At 40.7% G+C, this 19,574-nt stretch overlaps 1 protein-coding gene across 2 annotated transcripts in view; it reads right to left on the bottom strand.

The window, feature by feature from the left end:
- Positions 1–15,024, bottom strand: part of NRG3 (neuregulin 3) — a 427,522-nt gene extending 412,498 nt beyond the window's left edge. For both annotated transcript variants that reach the window (XM_009688061.2, XM_068950622.1), the window contains exon 1: positions 14,325–15,024. In XM_009688061.2, the coding sequence (XP_009686356.2) occupies positions 14,325–15,024 (700 nt within the window). The remainder of the gene's footprint in view (positions 1–14,324) is intronic.
- Between the last annotated feature and the right edge of the window lie 4,550 nt (positions 15,025–19,574).

Here is a 19,574-nt window from a genome sequence, read left to right as displayed (position 1 = left end):
GTTATGCTGCATGATTTTTCTTCATTTTAGGTGTGTTTACAAAATATTCTAAAAAAATAAAATCACCATTTCTATGATGTATTTCACAGTGATTACGCATACTAGTTATACGGCAAACTGCTTGCCTCCATCATAAATTGGTCATTTGGTAGCATCTCACATGGTTTACAGAGAAAGTGCTTAGGACTCCAGTGAATTACTTTTCTCTAAACTGTCAATAAAGAATCCAAGATCTCTGTCTTTTTTAATGTGAACCCTTATTGAGCAATGACCTTGAAACCTCTGGTAGTTCAGTTCCCATATAACTGTTTTACTATGAAGCTGCGAAACAGCATGATCTTTTTTCCTGAAAAACAAATACTTTTCTAGAATAGAGACTACCGAAGAGAAATTCTAACCAAACAAACCTCTTGCACGAAGTTCACAAAAAAGATATGAGATGAGACTGGTATTGTACAGAATATGAGTGTCTATCTACATTAGCAATTTTTTTTTCATATTAAATAAACTACTGGGTCAAAACAGCAACTGAGGAGGTCCTTGAACCTCCAGTGAGGATCACTACAGCAGCAGTTTAGACCCTAAATGCCGCCTCAACTTACAAAATATTATCTTACTTCAACAGCTCATCGCACAAACATTTTTTTTTTTTAAAGAAAGTTTTATGGATACTCTTTCCTTCTAGGACCCGAAGTTTACAGTGCAGCTTTCCTTACGGATGACACTGTCATTAACAAAGTTGCACTTATGATTCCCTTGAAATCTTCAAACCAAGGAAACCACTTCTAATCAAGATCCTCAAAAAAAAATTGTTCAGGTGCTTCTAATGCTTATCTGACTGCCAACTGAGCACCTTGACACAAGATCACAACTGGAATACCTGGAAAGGAAGGGAATACACCACTTGGAAAGATTCAACTTTTATGTCATTTTTAAAGTAAAATACCCTAGCTCTGAAACTGCAAACTGTTTTTTAGCATTTTCATGTTGAGGTAAAGAGATCGTGATGTACACATTACAAATCAAGATTGACAAAAATCCTTTAAAGTAATACAGAACATAATAATCTTGTCAGAAAACTTCTAGACAGACATTAGGCCACTGTTTAGTGAAGTGAGTACGCTAGCCCTGCACGACTGTGCCAGATTGATGGAGTTTGAATGCGCCCTGTATCAGGCCAAATGCGAAGCTTCCACTCGCTTCACTAGTCACTACTATTGCCCTACTATTAAAACTAACACAGCTCTAGCATTCCTTTGGCAAGGACAGGACCAAACCCCAGACAAACCACTTCCTGCGCCCATGGAATGACCTCAAACAGGATCTCCAGGGGAAAAGATATCCCACCATTAGTGATGTGCACCATATACTCCAATCTTAAAGCTAAGAACAGGACAAATAAGGAAATAGGGACAACGCTTAGCAAGCTTTACGCCTATCTATTTACACTTTAAAGCTAATCATACTAGTTGAAGTTGTGAAAAATATTGCTTTTGTAATTAAAAAGATATCTAAAAATGCATGTTAGAATCCTGCTACTAGAAAGAGGCAGAAAAGGGGGGAAGTGAAATCAGTACATCACATAACAGCAAAGAGACAACAAAAAAAAACCTGTCAATTTTCTTCAAATGTTTTAATTGGTCTACGAGAATTCCTCTCCCTACAAACCTTGCTTCATCACCCATCCCGTTTCCCCCTCTAATGAAGAATATATTTATTCTTATTAGAGCAGATCTTTTTTTCTTAGAGAACAGCATTGCTACATTTATTAAAAGTTATATACGAGCAAACGCAACACAACAGATCAGGGTAAGCGAGTCGCTTCTTCATAACTGCTTATTTTAAATGTTTGCTAGGGCACGCTTATTCTCACTTATCTCATTGGTTTTGGATTAGGCTAAGGATCCCACCTACTCGAGGAACATTTTGACACTATGTATAGAAGACTACACCATACTGAATGTGCTTCTTCCTTTTGATGTGAGATATGGAACAATAACACTCAGTTCTAAAATATAACAAGACAGCAAGAAGCAAGATAAAACGTAATAGTTGTTAAAATTCCCAGAGGCAACTGACTATAGACTTAAGATTAAACAGATTTAAATAGGATTGCCCTACAGGCAATTGCTGGCATAATGAGTCCCCCAAATTCAAACTTGATTCAACTCACTGCAGGACAAAAGTGAAAGACTTATTAACTAGAGAAAGGAGCTTACAGGGTGTCTTGTGCACAGACACACCTCCGCTATTCAAGATATGTCTTGACTACATTTGAAGATACATTTTTAAATCATCTAAAAAATAAAACTTCCATCACTTTAACATTAAGATCTAATACGTTTCACTATTATAAAGTTATTGAAAATGAGGCACAATCAATGTTATCAGGTACTTTTGGAGACTTAGAATCAGATTTATAAACTGTATTTCCTTGTTAATTTTGAACATTCATTTTAACACACCTCTCATCTGTATATTCTGAAGTGCTTCATCACATGTTTATTTCAGAAATAAGAAAACATGAGCTTGTGGAAAAGAAGCAGTTGTTCCAGACCTCCCAATTTCCAGCAACTAGGAACCTACAGTCCACTAATGATACGGATGTTTGAACAACTTTGGGGGACGAGTTGCAGACTGTGAAAATGAAGTATTCAGTAGCAGTTGTCTATTAGAACAGCACAGTACTCTCACCCTCAAAGTCATCTCTTTCCTGATGGAAATGGGAAAATTTCCATCAAAGTCAAGACAGTTTCATTCAGTTGCAACAAGAAAGCGCAGAGCTGCAAAGACCACAGTCCAATACAAAAGCTGATTCAAGCTTAAGCACTGTCTTTACACAAACTATCTCCATCTATCCACTATGACATATGCTTTTCCACAAGCAGCAGGAAAGATTACTTTTTCTGCAATTTAGGAAATCTTCATGCAAAAGAGCAAACAAAGATATGAAGGAATGTTGAGTTTATGATACTCTGTAGATACTGTTTTTACATGAACCCATTTCAACAATTAATTCTGAGATTGCTTATCATATTTATTTAATCTAACATCCTCTCATTTAATGTATTTATCCCTTCCAATTATCCTAACCTCAGTTTATGCAGACCTGATCTGAACTTACAAGTTTTTGATTACCCCTTAACAAGTGCAAAGCTGGACCAAGACCTGCTGTTAGAAGAGCTTAATTATACTCTGGACTCTAAATGCTTTGAACAAGTTTTAATTCTTGGTTCTCACATAAAGCATTCCTCTAATGTCTATTTGTGCTCTGTTCTGCTTTTTAAGGAAGTGCAGCAAGAATGACAGCTCCCACTGAACACTCCATTACTTATGAGACTGGCTCCTCAGATTCTAATTCACATTCTGCATTTTATTCTTCTTCATAGCCACAACCACCGATGCACAAAGCTGTGGAATATATTTTTACTGAATCAGATCATATTTAGAGCAGCCTCTTCAACATAGCTTTTCTCTCTTTAAAATCTATGTCTTCCAGATATCTTTACTGTCTCTACTCATTTTTTGCTGAACTACTGAATTTTGCGCCTTGTTTACTATATATCATTACACAAAATAAACTACATTTATTTTTAAAATAGTATTTATTAAGGAAAGAAGGCCAAGATTTTTTTGCTGTCATACAGACTGCAATAATAAATAGGATGACAAACCACAAAAAATATTGAGAGCATTAGAATGCTAAAAAATTGTTGAAAAAATAATCTCTAAATAATTCAGATGTACTGTATTTAATTAATTAGACATAATCTTACAGTATTGTCTTTATGGGATTGTCATTAAAAAAAATAAGCTCCCTAATAAATCCACACCGTTTTAAACTGACGAAATTCTCACAGCATGCAATTCCATGGGAATGATTATTCTTTTTTATGACCTAGTATGCTTCATCCTCACTGCAGGACTCTTCTCATAATAATCACTGTATGGTAAAGCACTTGTAGTTTGGGCCTGTCCAACACACTTCATTTTCTATACATACCTTGTTCACCAGCCAGGGATGTTGCTAAAGTCTGAGATATATGCATTGTAATTGTCACCAAAATTGAATAGATGCCTGCTCATGATTCCAAATTATGCACTGCAAACAAACTGGGAACGAGGAGCCTTTACTCAGTAGCTCCTCAAATTCTATTTGCTCACATTTATAGAGGCACCTTTTAACAGTGAAGCTGTGACAGGCTACAAACCCCTTACATCCGTCAAGGTGACAGCTTATCAAATGTATGTAAACATCAGGTTTATCAACCTTTGTGGTGTACTTAGTAACGGAAATGCAGTAGGCACGAGCAATTTCTTATACCTCTTTTATCTCTCATAAAATAACAATTACAATATCAGCCAGACTCTTCTTTCTTCCTCTCCCTCCCTTAAACATAAGAGACTCTTAAATTTCAGCTTTATATATACAGATTAAATACCATCCAAGAACTGAAACTTTTAAGAGTTCCCAATTGCAGCAGAGATTTCCAAAACCAATTTAAAATATTAAGTTACCATTGTTGCTTTTCATTTAGGACTAAGTAAACCTCTGTAAATGAATGTGCTCCAGATATGAAAAGGTATTAGGAACACGTCTTTTTCTGTCAGCTTCTGTAGGGAAAACCCAACAGTTAACGTTGAAGGCTGTGTCTTCCCAAATCAGGCTGAACTGTGCTGAAGACTTTCTCGTGCCGCACCCCGGGAGCTGTACAGCTCACGCTGCCAACTCCTGCGCCCCCGCCACCACTCTTCCCTCGGGCAAGGGGGCAGCAGGCACCAAGCGGCAAACATCCATCTGCCCCAATGCAGAGACCTCCCTGCTCAGCCTGTCTTATGACTCAAAGTATCCTGTGAATGATGCATTTTCTTTGTTGTTTCTACCATCACCACAATTGTCAAAGTCTTCATCTTCACAGCTCAGAAAACAATTAGTCAAGGCAAAGGAGTAACCTCCTAACAAAGCAACCACGGTGGCAAGAGATCCTATGCGCACTATGAAAACCTGCCACATAAGTACATCAATCCAGCTTAATAAAAGATTGCATCATTTCTACGCTGCTTTGAGATAAGCGGTATATTTTAAAAAGTTATAAACTCAGAAACAGCATTTAAATTGAGTAACTTGACTTGTTAAAACATGTGAGGATTTATGCATTGTTTTAGGTTGCAGCATGTATTTTTCTATCATTTTTGATTGATGGAAATTAATTACAATTAGCTTTATTTCATGGAGATTCAGTCTTAGAGATAAAAAGATGGCCTGCTGAAATCTATGAAACTTTCTATTAACATAAAGTTATAAAATAAAAAGATTAAAATATAAAAGCAAGAGAAACCAGACTGCTTAATTTAATAAGTCCTGTTGTACGCATATATATATGGTATTTTGTCTTTTTAATTGGAAAAAAAAGGGGGAAGGGAGATTTTGCTTTAACACTATAACTCTTATGCAGCTGGGTCAGATTGCAGGCTAAAGCCTAATGTGGTTTAGCTACTGATGAAATAATTATAAAAGTACCTTTAACCTCCTAAGTCAGGAGCACTGACATTCATCAGAATAATCCCCTCAGTTAAGTTTCTGAACGCACTGTCCACTGAACCCTGACAGCACAAAGTCTTCATCTTTGATACTGTCAAGCGGCAGAAAAATTACCAGCGTTTCAGTGCAGCTTGTCTCAACCAAGGCTTCAAACAAAAATCTTTTTGCAAATCTCTTTTGCAAATTCATCAACAGATTTAAAAAGAAAATTAATTACCTCTCCACATACCACTACTCTTGAAACAGAGTAACGGAACACATCACTTCAGAAGATGATTAATACCTTGTTTTTGGTAAGTATTACATAATCAATTCCCAAATCAAAACTTAGGAAATAACTTACTGCCATTTTAATCCTATCTCTCTACCCACTTGCACTGTGATTTAGAAGGGGAGAGAAAACAAAGTTCCTCCCTTCACATTTTTCAACATTTAACATTTTGAGTATTATTCAGCCACTGAGAAGGTTACAAGGTTTTACAAGCATCATTCACTTTGAGTATGCTACTGGAAATGCTATCTTATCACACGTTAACACGGGAGATCTAAGCAAAACATGTGCACTGCACAATGCAATAACATTTTGCAGGTTAGTAACATTTTTGGATATAAATTGTTTGTTTTTGTTAAGATCCTGATTATATTTAGAGGCAGCAATTGCAGACTAGATTGCATGTTTTCTACATCACTTGCCGACTGAGTTAGAAATAACCCTTGCCATTCCAGTAAGAACAGACCACCAAAGACATTCCAAGAGAATAACCCTATCTTATCTCAAATGCTTGCTTTACAAATGCTGACATCAATGAGAATAATCAGATCTGTAAGAAAAGCACTTTGCTATTAATACTAATTTAATGGTTTGCTATTACACAGTGCTATAGCCCCTCTATCTGGTAACAAGCAGCAATCAAGGCTCAGTTCTCTAGAATCTTGAGCTTTCCAGTGATGATGTGAAATGAAAAAATGTGAAGGTAACTTAATCATATTATTCTTAAAGATAATTAAATTTTAAAATACAACTTATCTTCTCTAACATTTTAGAAAACATTTTATATTTATATGCGTTAGGAAAAAAGTCAGTATCTAGCTGAAGAAGTAGCATACAGAACAATAATGTACGAAACTAGAAGTATTAATTTTACAGAATAATAAAAAATATAAAATTCAGATCTAAGAAAATCATTTAAAAGCGACATGCAAAAAGTCCATGACCATCACGCCTCTTGGCAGCCCACAGCGAAGCAACTACAATCCTCAGAATACAAAGATTTTACTACAGAATATATTTGCAGCAAAAAAGTAAACAGGAGAGTGGTAAATTTTTCATGGTAATAGTAAACAAAGAAAAGAAAATACACTAATGGAAATTCAATTCTAACAAGCACATTTAAATAATGCTGACACTTTTTAAAAGGTAACACTTCAAAGCTGAGGTACATTTACTTATGCAAGCACATTTTGTAAGTACTCACACTGCAATTTGAGGCACAGTAACAGATTTAATCACACAGATGTCCACATAAATTGACCCTGACTCTGCAGATGCATAATTCTACAAAAGAGAAAAGGCATCACTCACACATCTTAAACTGGGCCTATATGTTTGCAAAATTGTGTCATATAATAACCTCATTACAAAAATCAAAGACTGCAAACTACTTAAACTCAAAGAACGTTCCAGGATATTCTTTCTCAATTCTTTGCTAACAAAGTTACAAAATGCCTCAGTGAAATGTCTTCAAACAGATAAAAACATCAATTCATTTTTCTACAGACAAAAACCACCTACCGGACTGCCAATATATAAGCATTACTAATGTTCCTCTTCCACATGAATCTTAGCATGTAAAATACAAGCTGGGAGGGACAACAGATCACTTGGATTAACTAAGAGACTATTTTAAATTTTAAAAGGAAAAGTCATAAAACAAAAAGAGGAACAATCAAAAAGGAAATGGTAGGGCAAGAACAGACATTACAAGTTATTGGTTTTATTTTGCAGGGGCTAGGACAGGAATTTATTGATGTATTTCAGTCCAAAGTTTCACTTTATCTTTTTATCCAGGTATGTTTTCTTTTAGAGATTTTATAGCAAGGTTTGAACAGTGACCCACTTCCATTCCACTTTTTCCTCTAAAGGTTGAATTCTTGCAAAAATATAAAACACATATTTTTCAGAGGAAAACTCATAAATGATTTCAGATTTTTTAAAAAAGAATTCTGGTACGTTGCTAAAAACATAAAACCAGGTGAAATATCTTTGAAGCTGAATGCTTTGTCTCCTGCAGTTAGCAATCAGACATCAGAACTATGTCACACACACACAAAAAATCAAGAGTAATATATTGTAAAAAGGATCTAAAAGTCATGAACTCCATATGTTTATGAGCTGCATGAGAAACAGCACAGAAAGTGCAGAATACTGCCCTTTGCAGACAGAAAGACTTCTTAAAAGATGGAACAGTGGAAGACAAGAATCTTTAAATTTTACTTATTTAATGTATATTTGTAACTTGAGCACGTGTACCTTGGGTGCCGAAAGCATATTGACAAAGTTTAAGAAACAAGCAAGCCTCTAAACATATAGCAATAAGCATTTAGCAAATGTATTTTTCCCTGGGAAAGGTTATCCAATTAAATAAATTTACTTTCCTTTCAACAGAAAAATATATAAATGCAGTTTCTATTTCATTTTTCCTTATGGGTGCCTTACTCATTTTTCTCCTCTGGAGTGTATTTTACCTAAGGGAACCCACAAACCTGTTTTATAAAAAAACTGCTCCAAAAATGCTTGCCCACCTCTTTGCATGTATTCTCTCTCTGTCTATCCATCTCTCTCTCTCTCTCTCTCTCTCTCTCTCTCTGTTACCTAGAACTCCATTTGGATGCTCATTCTCTTTTCTTTTTCTGCTGAAAAGGACCCTCGCTTGGCAAGCCTGCCTGATCATCCCTCACAGGAAGCTACTTTCCTCCACTGCAGACGTACTTTACTCAGTGGAGTGGCTTGAGATGAGGTACGGAGGGGAAGGTAAACGTATGAAAGTGAGGATTAAGAGATGGCAGCCTGGGAAATATAGTTTTGAGCAATGAAAAAGCACAGCCACAGTTCTGATCTGAAGAACAGCTTTCCTATTAGATTGCACTTCTAACCCTCACCATATTGTTCCGATGACTAAATCCGTCAATGTAACAAATAGTCTCCATAATACAAAGTATCTTGTTGGATTTCCTAACTGCTCTTGTAATGCAAAAAAGGTGTTCATGTTTAATAGTAACAATGAATCCCTTCCACCCGGACAGAACAGGAAGGAAACTTTCAAAGTGAAGAGATGCATGATATTTTGGCTTTCATTTCCAGTTAGCTACCATGAAGCCTCCTAAGATAAGCAACTACATTTATATTTAAGTGCAGTGTCTATTTCTGAACGGTATTGCAAGGACAAGTACCACAACCAAAGTAGTCTCCTTGCTTAGCAGAGACTAGTCCTGAAGTTACTGTCGTCTTTGAGGTCCTGATCCTCCTTGAACTCAGGTAACGTGCATAAGCACGCACATCTGCTTGTATTTTTTTTGTGGTTAAGATGGAGTATCATAAATTTGTCAAAACTACAGTACAGAAGAATCTGAAAAAACAACAAAACCATCACTGGGCTCAGTGGCATACAGGAGCTTCTAGTTTAAATGTATTTATTTTTGTGATCCAGTAGTCTTGCATAATTTTACTATGCACAATTTCTTGTGCTATTTCCAAACAAGTCATTGAAAAGTTAGCAAAATTAAGTAACACTATGCTTTAGATACTTCCTGAAAGGCACATGTGCTATAGAATTTAAAAATAAAAGCAGAGCCAAATCCATACCAATCCTTGTATGCCTTACTGGGCATTGTGGGAGGTTTCAAAGCAATGACTCAGATGATGAACGTACTGCAAACGCTAGACACAATAGTGTAGATAGAGACAGGTCTTCTGCTTTAATTTTTAATTTCCATTTTCTGTGGGTTTAGACAAACCACTGACATTACTTCAGCATACTTTGTGATGAATCAATAGTTAAATTTAATAATGGTATTCTGTTGTCAACATATAAAATATCACATAATGTCCCTATTTAGATGCTAAAAAAATAATTATGCCAAACAAAATGCAAGCCTTTGCTTTTACCAGTGATCAGAGGTTAGATCAATGTAATGAGTATCCTTACAGCCCCCAAAAGAATTTTCTTCACGTTTAAAAGGCAGCGTGGAATAGCTTCAGTGACGCCCCTTCCTCTCACGACACCTGTGTTGTGAAAGCTCTCCTAGGTCAGGGCATCCCAACAACTCTCAGTAAATACTTCTCCATAAAGAAAATGTATCTCAACAGGCAGATGTGTACATATCTGTGAGCGTGACTTTTATTAAAACAGTCCACTTCCTTAAACAATGATAATCGTGCTAGCTCCTAAGCATAAAAATAAAGGGGTTTATAAACAGAAAATGAAATGAAGTCCAATATAATCCAACTGGATTGAAACAGATGAAGCAAGATATAACCTTAAAATACGAAAAATAAAATAAGATGATAATTACTTCCATTTTAGTGATGTGACTTCAAGTCTGTATTTATTATTTTTATCTTGACAATAGCCTTCCCGTTGACAAGTGTTTAAGATGGAAAACACAAATCTAATCATGTCTGGGGTATGTTGACTCATGGTACGTGAATAGAAAGCAAGTGGGAATGAGGAAGAGAAGTAAGTGCTTCTAGAACTCCCAGTTCATTTCAGTATTTTTTTCAATTCAACAGCTTTTGATGCATTACAAATTGATAAATAACTGACATACTAATCTTAGTCAACATGGAAGGCATGAGCTTTCCAGTCATGTGCGCTCCCCTTGATTTCAATGACAGCTCATGACAATAATGTGAAGTGTTCTCAGACACATGTCATTTGTTGGCAGAGTACTTCAGAGCTCTGGAAAGTGTAGGTCTGGTTTTACTACAGCTTGGCACCTCCCACAACACCTTCCAGTTGGTGAAAACCCCGCAGTTCCATCTAAGTGTCATCCTTAATGTGAAAAAGATATTTGAGTCAGTGTAGAATACAACAAACAGCTTTCACCAAAATGTCAGTGTTGGTAACAGTTCATCTGCCAGATGCTTATTACTTGAACCCACGCTGTGCATAACAAACAGATGAAAGACATGGCTAGGATAAACGACTGGACGAGAAAATCTCACCATCCTTTCATAGGAAATCAAAATATACTCAGACTGCAGTCTGGACTCATGAAAAAAAGCTCACAATTGGATTTCACAAAACATATTGATTAAGACTTCTGTAACATCTCTTTTCTTGGTTACTATGCATTAGTTGAGCTCTGCCTGCCTGGCCTCAGATCTCTGCATTCGCTTGTGGTCATACGAACATAAACAAAATCACAGTGCTATTCCATACAAGAATTCCTATGTGAATTCAGCTAAGTACAATATCTCATTTTAAAGATAATAGCAGTGCTGAAGAACCCAGAACACCATGAAAAATGCATATTGGAAAAAACAGGGCATGACACTTCAGAACTGAAGCCAATGGCTTGATAAAAGTAAAACCTCACTGGCGCGTTTCAGTTAGTCGGCAGATTCTTCCAACCTACCGGCTAGACTCTCCTCCTATATCAATGAGTGGTTTGTTTTATTTTATTTTTAAATGTTGAATGCTGGGTAAAGAGGCTCATGCTGAAATGACATAGTCTGAGTGTGTTCATGGGAAACACAGAGAGACACATGACAGAGAGATGAGTAAGTAGCTTTTGCTTAGTCAGAACCTGAAGGATCTTCATCAAGAACTTTCAAAACAGCTAACAGATAGCTTGACTTTGAGTGAAACACAACCAAGAATTATTATCATTATGCACACCCACAAAAAAGTGAGAGATTTCACAACATCTCCTCAGATGAACACATACAGAGAAAAGGCTTTACCAACATGTACTTCAGGTGGGCAATCATCCAGCGTTCTGAAGAAATAACTCCTTACTTGCCTTCTATTTTCCAAAGTCATATATTAAGCCCAACATTTTAACATGAAAAAATGATTAAATAAACTGCAACATGAAGCAATAAAGACAGCTTCTTCTTTGCTTAAAAGCTGTGAAATGCTAAATAATCTATGACCCCTGCCTCCATGCATGCCTCACCAAGCCACAAGATCACACAAAGGTGTGCACTGTTTGGAAAGCTGGGGCACCAGCTTTGTCATGCCATATTTGAATTCATACGATACAACGGGATCCATGACTCTCATTTCAATAGCAGCTGGAGCAATGGGCACAGGAGAAACATGCAGCTCAACCTGGAAAATGAGGATGAATTTGTTCTAAAAAAAATTTCTTTCTTCCTAAGAGCTGTTAGTCACCAAAATCAAAGCAAAGTGGCAGATGCAGATATTTGGTTATAGGATCACACCATGTCAGCAGTTCATGAAAAAGAGATCACCTTTATTCTCCCTCTCCCTCCCAGTTGATACTGCAGCCTCAGATAATTTTACATATAATCATCTCTGAGGATGCACGTATCAGGGAAGTACAGCTGTAGGCTTTCAAAAAAAAATTCCACGTGCCCTATAAATTCAAATCCTTTTTTAATGTATTCTATTTAATCTCCCATTAATGATAATCCCTGGTATCAATGTGCCTAAACAGGGTCAATTTCTACCAGATTTGCACTTCGTGCATTTCATCCTATAAACAAGCTGTATTTAATGAGGGGAAACACCCTGCTGTAAAACATATTAGCAGTCTCTCTAAAACAAATATTACTTATAAGACTATGCAACTGCTGGTAACATGGTAACATTTCAAGACTGTTTTTTTTTTTCTTCCTTTGTATGTCTTGCATGGTCCTCCATGCAAGAGTCTTGCCAGCTGACCATTATTTATTAATCAAGGTATTATTCCCATCTCTACCTTATCAGGATTCCCATCTCTACCTTATAAGGCACCAGCACAGAGCAGTGGAAACTGCAGTGGATTTTTCGTTACATGCCCAAAAAGATAGAACCAGGACAAAGGAAGAGATTGCAAGGTAGCATTTAGACACAGACAGATTCCATCCGGCAAGCCCAGGCAGCATTTCAGACACACACAGGTCACTGCAGTTGGAAACACCAAGTACCATTTCTGGTTCATGTAAGCCTTAAGAACAGAGCCACGGTTTGAAAATGACACTCTCTTTGTACGTTTTTTGAAAAAGTGCCATATACAGCTCCATCCGTCAAAGCAAAAAAGCAAATGGCAGAGGTAGGGTTCAGCTCCGCAAGAAATTTTCCTTCTGGTAACATCCAGCTTCCTTAGCTTGTATCTACAGAGCAAGCAGGCTCTACACACCTGTAAAGGACAGCTCTTTCTCAACTACTGCGACAGACACTGGGGAAGCAAGTCACTGCCTTGTTTGCTGTTCTGATTTAGTGGCAGTTTTATTTGTAACCCTTCCCAGCCATCCGCCACCTGCACACTCACTCACCCACCCACCCACATCCAATTTGCTATTCCTCCTATTTTGTGAATTCACAAGATCAGTTTGCTATGCATTTACTCTCTGTCCCAGGGCTCATCAGCAAATAGATTTAACGAACAAAATAAAGTGTAAATGACTAGCTAACAAAATCCTCTAGTGGAATAACCATGGATTAGTATGCAAAAGGAGAGCCATTGGCTGTAAGAGCATTTCAGGTGGTAGCACTCAATTGAATTGACGTTCCTAGCAGAAACCACTAAGAGTTAATGGAGGACACACAGCTCCTCGTTTCCTATACTGCAGCTGAGAAAACACACAAGACTATAATACAGGATAATTAACCATTTTACTGAATAGCACTGCACAGAAGTTCTTTTGGCACAGATTGCATTTGTCCTAGATAACCTTTACGGGAAGTAGAAAGTTGATGCACCCAATCCAAACTAATTTTCAAATTTAATCTGCATCCTTAGGGTTGTGCCTGGGAGGGTGATGAGAGTCAGTCAGCAACCATCAATCAGGGGAACTAACTCCCTCCTCTGCTTAAAATACAGTCAGTTAACAGCAAGATCATGCTGAGGTTGTGGAAGGCACGCTACAAATAGGAGCCTCGCTCAGATTTGACTGTGTCTGCATGTCCACGGCGTGCCTGGCTGGAGCTGGTGGCAGCCCTTTCCAGCAGCCGAGCACTGGGACAGAGGGGACATCCTTTGGGAGCCCACTCTGTTTCAAAGGTTTTCTTTTTCAACAGAAGTGACTGTGTGAGAAGCTAGAGAAAACTCTCGTCATTGGCGAGACGCAGCACAACCTACTCGAGGGACTTCGAAGCACTGTTCTCCTTGTCACCTTAATCACAGCACCCCAGAATCCGTGCCTGCGCCCTCCTGAGAGGCACCACCACGGTGGGGGCCATCACCTGTCCCTCTTGCTCAGGCATCTCCTGGTATCTCCTAAATACCTTCCTCAGACCAGCTCAGAAGGGGAAGAGGATGTGCTGCTTTCCACTAACACAGTGCAACCTAGTCACCTCAAATGGCTGCTTGTGTCTGAACATCCATCACGCAAACGAGGAACTTGCCCGGGGACCCGGGCAGGGAGAGAAGCGGCGTTAACTTAGGAGCTCCCCAGGCAGCGACTGCACCGCGACCGCGTCTCCCTATAGCACGGGGATGGCAGCGGCGCGACCCTCCCGGCACCGAGCAAACAGCGGGTTTTAATGCGGGGGGGAACAAACACGCGGAGAAGAGGGGGCGCCCCGGGGCGTGGGAAGCTCGCTCTACTTACGGATTTTGGGGGTAGTGCTAGCCTCGGGCGTGGCGGTGGTGGACTCCTGGAAGGGAGACAGCGTCCAGGACGGAGCGGAGTCGTGGACGTAGATCTTGTAGGCGGAGGTAGCGTGTGCCGCAGTGGGCCCGGCGGGCGGCGGCGGGGTGCTGGCGGCGGCGGGCGGCGGCCGGGCGCCGAGGACGGCGGTGCCGGGGGGGCCGGTGGCGGGCAGCGCCGTGTGGGGGGCGGCCGGGGGCCGCGCCGCCGTGGGCCGCTGGCCGCCCCGCGCCGGGCCGCGGGTGCCGGGGGGCCGCGGGGGGGCTCTGCTCATGGTGGTGAGGCGGGGGCTGATGCGGTTGGGCGGCCGCGGTGTGGCGGCGGCCGCCGCGGTGGTCTCCGCGCCCCGCGGCGGGGCGGTGGGCTTGGAGAGGAAGAAGGGGTCCTGCCCCATCCCCTTGGAGTCCATCAGCTCGGTGGGCACGTACTCCTTGACCGAGCCCACCACGATCCACTTGAGCAGCATGAGGCTGAGCCCCAGCCCGACGAAGCCGATGAAGAGGGGTACCACGCACAGCCACGTCTGCTGCCGGTTCCAGACGATGCAGTCGCTGCAGCGCAGCTCCCGCGGCGGCCCCCCGGCCCCATCCCCGCCCGGGCCCCCCGCCGCTGCCGCCTCCGCTGCCCCGGGCGCCGCGGCGCCGGCAGCCCCCTCGCTCATCCTAGGGGCCGTCCGCAGCCCCGCCGCGGCCGCGGGGTATCAGCGCGCCGGGGGCATGCGGCGGCGGCAGCGCCCGCTCAGTCACGCCGCCGGCATGCCCCGCGCCGCGCCGCCTCCCGCGGCCGCCGAGTCAGCGGGACGGCCGCGGCCGCGCCATCCGCCGGGCGCCCTCCTCTTGCGCGGCCCGCTCCTGCCTCTTCGCTCGTCCTCTTCTCCCGTCTTTTTCTTCCTCCCTTGTAATAAGTCGCAATAATCAGCCTCCTCGGTTTGGGGTTTTTTTTTTTCGTTTTTTTTATCCGAAGCGCGCGGATCCGGCGGCGAGCAGACACATTCCTTTACACGCCCGCTCCTTCTCGTCTCTCCCCTCCGGGCTGGGAGATTTTTGTCTTTCCTTCTCTCCTTCCTTCCTTCCTTCCTTCCTCTCCTCCGCTCCCTCCCCCGCCCCGCTCGGCTCCCGCCTATGCCCGGCCGCGGCGCGGCAGCATCCCCGGCCGCTCCGCGGGGGGCGGCGGCGCGGCGCGCCCGCCACTCCGCGGCCCCGCGGCCAACCCGCGCCCGGCGCCGGGCCGGGGAGGCCGATCCGCGGGCGGGGCCCGGGGCAGGCGGCGCGGCTTCGCGCAGCGGCTCCGCGCCCGCGCTCAAGTCCGGCCCCGCATCAAAACTCCGGCGAGGATCCCCGGCACGGGGTGGGGGAAAATCCACACACACAAAAATCAAAATAAAGCCCCGGCGGGGGACCCCAGCGACCCAGCAGCGAAAGGACGGATCCGGCGAAGAGCCCGGCTCGCAGCGTCGCTCCGCTCGTGTATTGCTGCCGCGGTGCAGGCAGGCAGCGCGCACGGAGCCAGGCGCCTCCCACCAAAGCCTAATGGTGGTTTCTTAATGCGCACAAGATAAATAAATGATCCAGGCAAACCCCTCGGGAGGGTGTATGCTATGGCAAGCGGAGGCCAGAAGAGGAAGAAAAAGAAAGAAGGAAAGGAAAAGAAAAAAGAAAGAAAAAAGCTCCTGAAACCATCCTGTGGGTAGTAACCTAGTGGGGCACAGGCTGCAGTTGTATGTCAAAACAGACATGGTGGTGGGGGGGGGGGGGGAGCAGAGGGGTGTGCGTGTGTATGAGGGAGGTGGAGACACCTTCAGAGAGGATTCCTAGCAAAAGACATGGCTTAGGATGGGAAGATCTTTTCTGACACTGATGCTGTCTGATAACTAGCAATAAGCAGCATTGTGTTGTTGTTTCTAAAAGCGATTCCTTAAAGGAAAAGGAAAAATACCAGACACCTGCAACAAAAAGAGAGCCCTTTTCAGCAGCCGGGGGGCAGCTGATGACACAGGCACATAGCGAGGTTCCAGCGACCAGGATGTTGCCGGACAAGTTTCGACATGGAAACTGCTCTGGCTTTTTCATCTATGCCTGCAGAGGGGAATTAAGTTTAATGTGATGAAAAATGTGTCCCTTTCATTCACTCACTGGACACGACATATAAACAGCTAGGATGGTCACTGAAAGGTTAACAGCTGTGTACCAAAAGGTGGTTTCATTGCCTTAGACTACTATTTTCAAAATTTTAGAAAATGTTCTATGAAAAACATATATACAGATGTTTTTAACCCCTTCTTCTGCACTGTTTCTCCCTTCATGTCATTTTTTGGTATTGGCACATCAGTACAAGTTCCTGAGTCGTTCATTAAACACTGTATTAATATTTATACAGAATAATTGAGCAGAAAAAATGGAAATGAAATGTGAAATGTTTGTTCTGGATATACAGAAATATAGAAAATAAATATCACAGCTGAAAAATACCATGTTTGAATTTTTGTTCAAAAGGAATGTTAATAGCATTTATAATACATTATGAAAATTACATCAAGTAGACAGCTAGATTATTGTCACTTCAAGCAAACCAGCTGAACCTTGGCTACTTCCCTAAGACAAGTCTATGCTAACAGCTATTAGGAAATCTGTGGAAGTGGCTTATCAAGTAGGTGTTCTGTTTAAATACTTTCTCATAAAAAAAGCACTTTGGCCTTGGAAAATATGAATATAGAGGTTTCTATTAATTTGGTGAAGAAGCAAAAGGATTAGGAGAAAGCATTTAGAAATAAGCACTTGAGCATTGTCCAGGACTCAAATGGATGCCCATTAAAGCAAACAAATGAGCAAGACAGTGAAGTCTTGGGAATCACCAGAGGCTCTGTCACTGACTTAATGGAATCCAAGACTTGCCATGGAATGCTGGAACCAGATGCTTACAAAAGCGAGCACCTGCCCTGCGCACCATCCCTGCAAACCACGTGTACCTTTGTTCTGCTCCTGACACTGTGCCATCTGTACAACATGTCCTTTAGCTCTTGCCTCTTCTACAACCCTATGGCTGTTCGCTAAGCTCTATATGAATTGTTCTTTGCATTCCGTCTCAAACAATTTACACATGTATCCTGGAAGAACATAACACTTGAAAAATGTTTTACAACACTCACAAGCCAGATAGCTTTTACTTTTCTCAGGACTAAGTCCAGAAGACTTATACTGTTTCATCTGTCTTAAGTGTGCTTCTCCCTCTAAGATTTTCAAGCTGTCAGCTCCTGAAATTTGTAATGGTTGTAATGGAAAGGCATCAGGATGTCATACCATTAAGACGACTCAAAGCATAGACATTTCTTTAATATTGAAAGACTTCATGTGTTACAAGTAACAATTGTTCAGGCTCCTTTTCCTATAGTTTCCTATTCTTATCATTGGAGTTTGTCAAACAGTGACTGTTTTTGAAATTGATTGTGGAATCCTTTCAATATGTCCTACTTCACTGAATTACTTAAAAACAGATCATTATCTGGATAAGTTAATGAAGGTCTTATCGTTCAGTACCACCCTCTTTCAAGAAAGTTCTTTGGTCTAAAAATATGAAATGACTACAAACACAGTAAGCTCCAACTAGCTTCCCCTTAACCCCACAGTAAATGCAAATTTATTTTAAGTAGGTTATCCTTCAGTAAAAGAAAGGATAAGCTATCTTACATTTACTCTGAAGTGGTACAGAATTACGCCATGCACCTAGACAGACACCTGAACACAAGCACAGCATGGAAACTTGTTCCTGTAGTAATTTGTTTGTGAGTTACAGTGTTAAGATGTGCATAAAAATATAAAATCTAAATTCTTCCAGATTATTTATGTCCTTAAGAATTAATATTCAAATCATAATCTGTTTCTCAAAGCAGCCCACTTGCTGATTCTTGTTAAACTGAATCTTTTAAGTACATTAATTCTAATTTACATAGGTATTTTGCAAATTTCACTTGCATTTCTTCCTACTCATTCTGTATCATACCCTAGCTTCTTTGCTTTTTCTGGAAATATGTTTATCATTATCAGAAAACAATGTATAATTTATTTTTCTTGACTTATTTTCTTCATTTATTCTGTATATAAATGCCCCAGGATTCTGGCTAAGAATCTCCTTGAGGACATCTGTGAATGGGACTGAATTAAATAATTTATCTATGATGAAGTCAGAAGTGGTATTTTCTTAAGGACTGGCATGACACATGCATACGGGATACGTTCTTGATTCATATATTGCATTGTTTATCACACATCGCTTAAATTTTGGCTGTTTTGGCTTCATATATGCTTCTACACAGCAGAATGATTTACAGTGACATAGCCTTTAAATCGTTAAATATAATAAATTAGTTAAAGGAATTAGATTTGCTTTAACTTTTATCATGGAATCAGTTCCAATAATCGCAGAATAACCATCCTCACAATAGTCCACAGCAGCAATGAAAATTTGTAATTGGAAAATAAGACCCTTATGGAACCATGTCCATTCCAGTACGAAAACAATATGCCTTTCAGATGCCTTTGTTCAAATCCAATGTACACTTATATTTAGAAGGCATATTTATATTCTTTCCTCCCCAACTCCACAAAATGTCTGAAGACATTCATTATTAATTTACCTAAATATTATCTGACACTGTGAACATCAAAACTTCTCGAGTTACCTTGCTTTATGGTACTACCAGCAGCTGAGAGCATAAACATTCTCTTGAAAGCCTGAGTTCCTACAGCACACACCTTATTTGCTGTGTTCTGACAGCTTGGCAATTGGATGAAGCAAACAAAATAGAATTTCACAAGTATTGGAACTGTGGCTGGTTCTTTCAATACATGTTACATTCCAGTGGTATTTTCCCAAACTAGGGCATTTGAATAGTCTCACTCCATTCTTCCTCTTAGCTTTCAACCCCAACACAGCTACAACATACGTCTCCCTAATGGTTAGTTCACAGTCAGGGACAACTTTGCTTTTTGTCTGAGGTCTGCATGTAATTCTATTCCTTATTCCATATGAAACATATAAATATTTTTCCACTGATCCCATAAATGAGTGCGCAGAACCAAAGCACCCTTTTCCACTCTGATTGCTAAAATAGCCCTTAGGCGAGACAAACAGACTAACTTTTTTCAATTAATTTGTTATAAAGAGGCTTGGGCTATATACCTGTGCATCATGTAGAGCCCAAAGTATTCCATCTTG

The sequence above is a fragment of the Struthio camelus genome, chromosome 7 (assembly GCF_040807025.1).
Source record: "Struthio camelus isolate bStrCam1 chromosome 7, bStrCam1.hap1, whole genome shotgun sequence".
NCBI classification, from domain to species: domain Eukaryota; kingdom Metazoa; phylum Chordata; class Aves; order Struthioniformes; family Struthionidae; genus Struthio; species Struthio camelus.
Note: the sequence above shows the minus strand (reverse complement) of the source record. Positions and strands in the feature narration are given on the sequence as shown.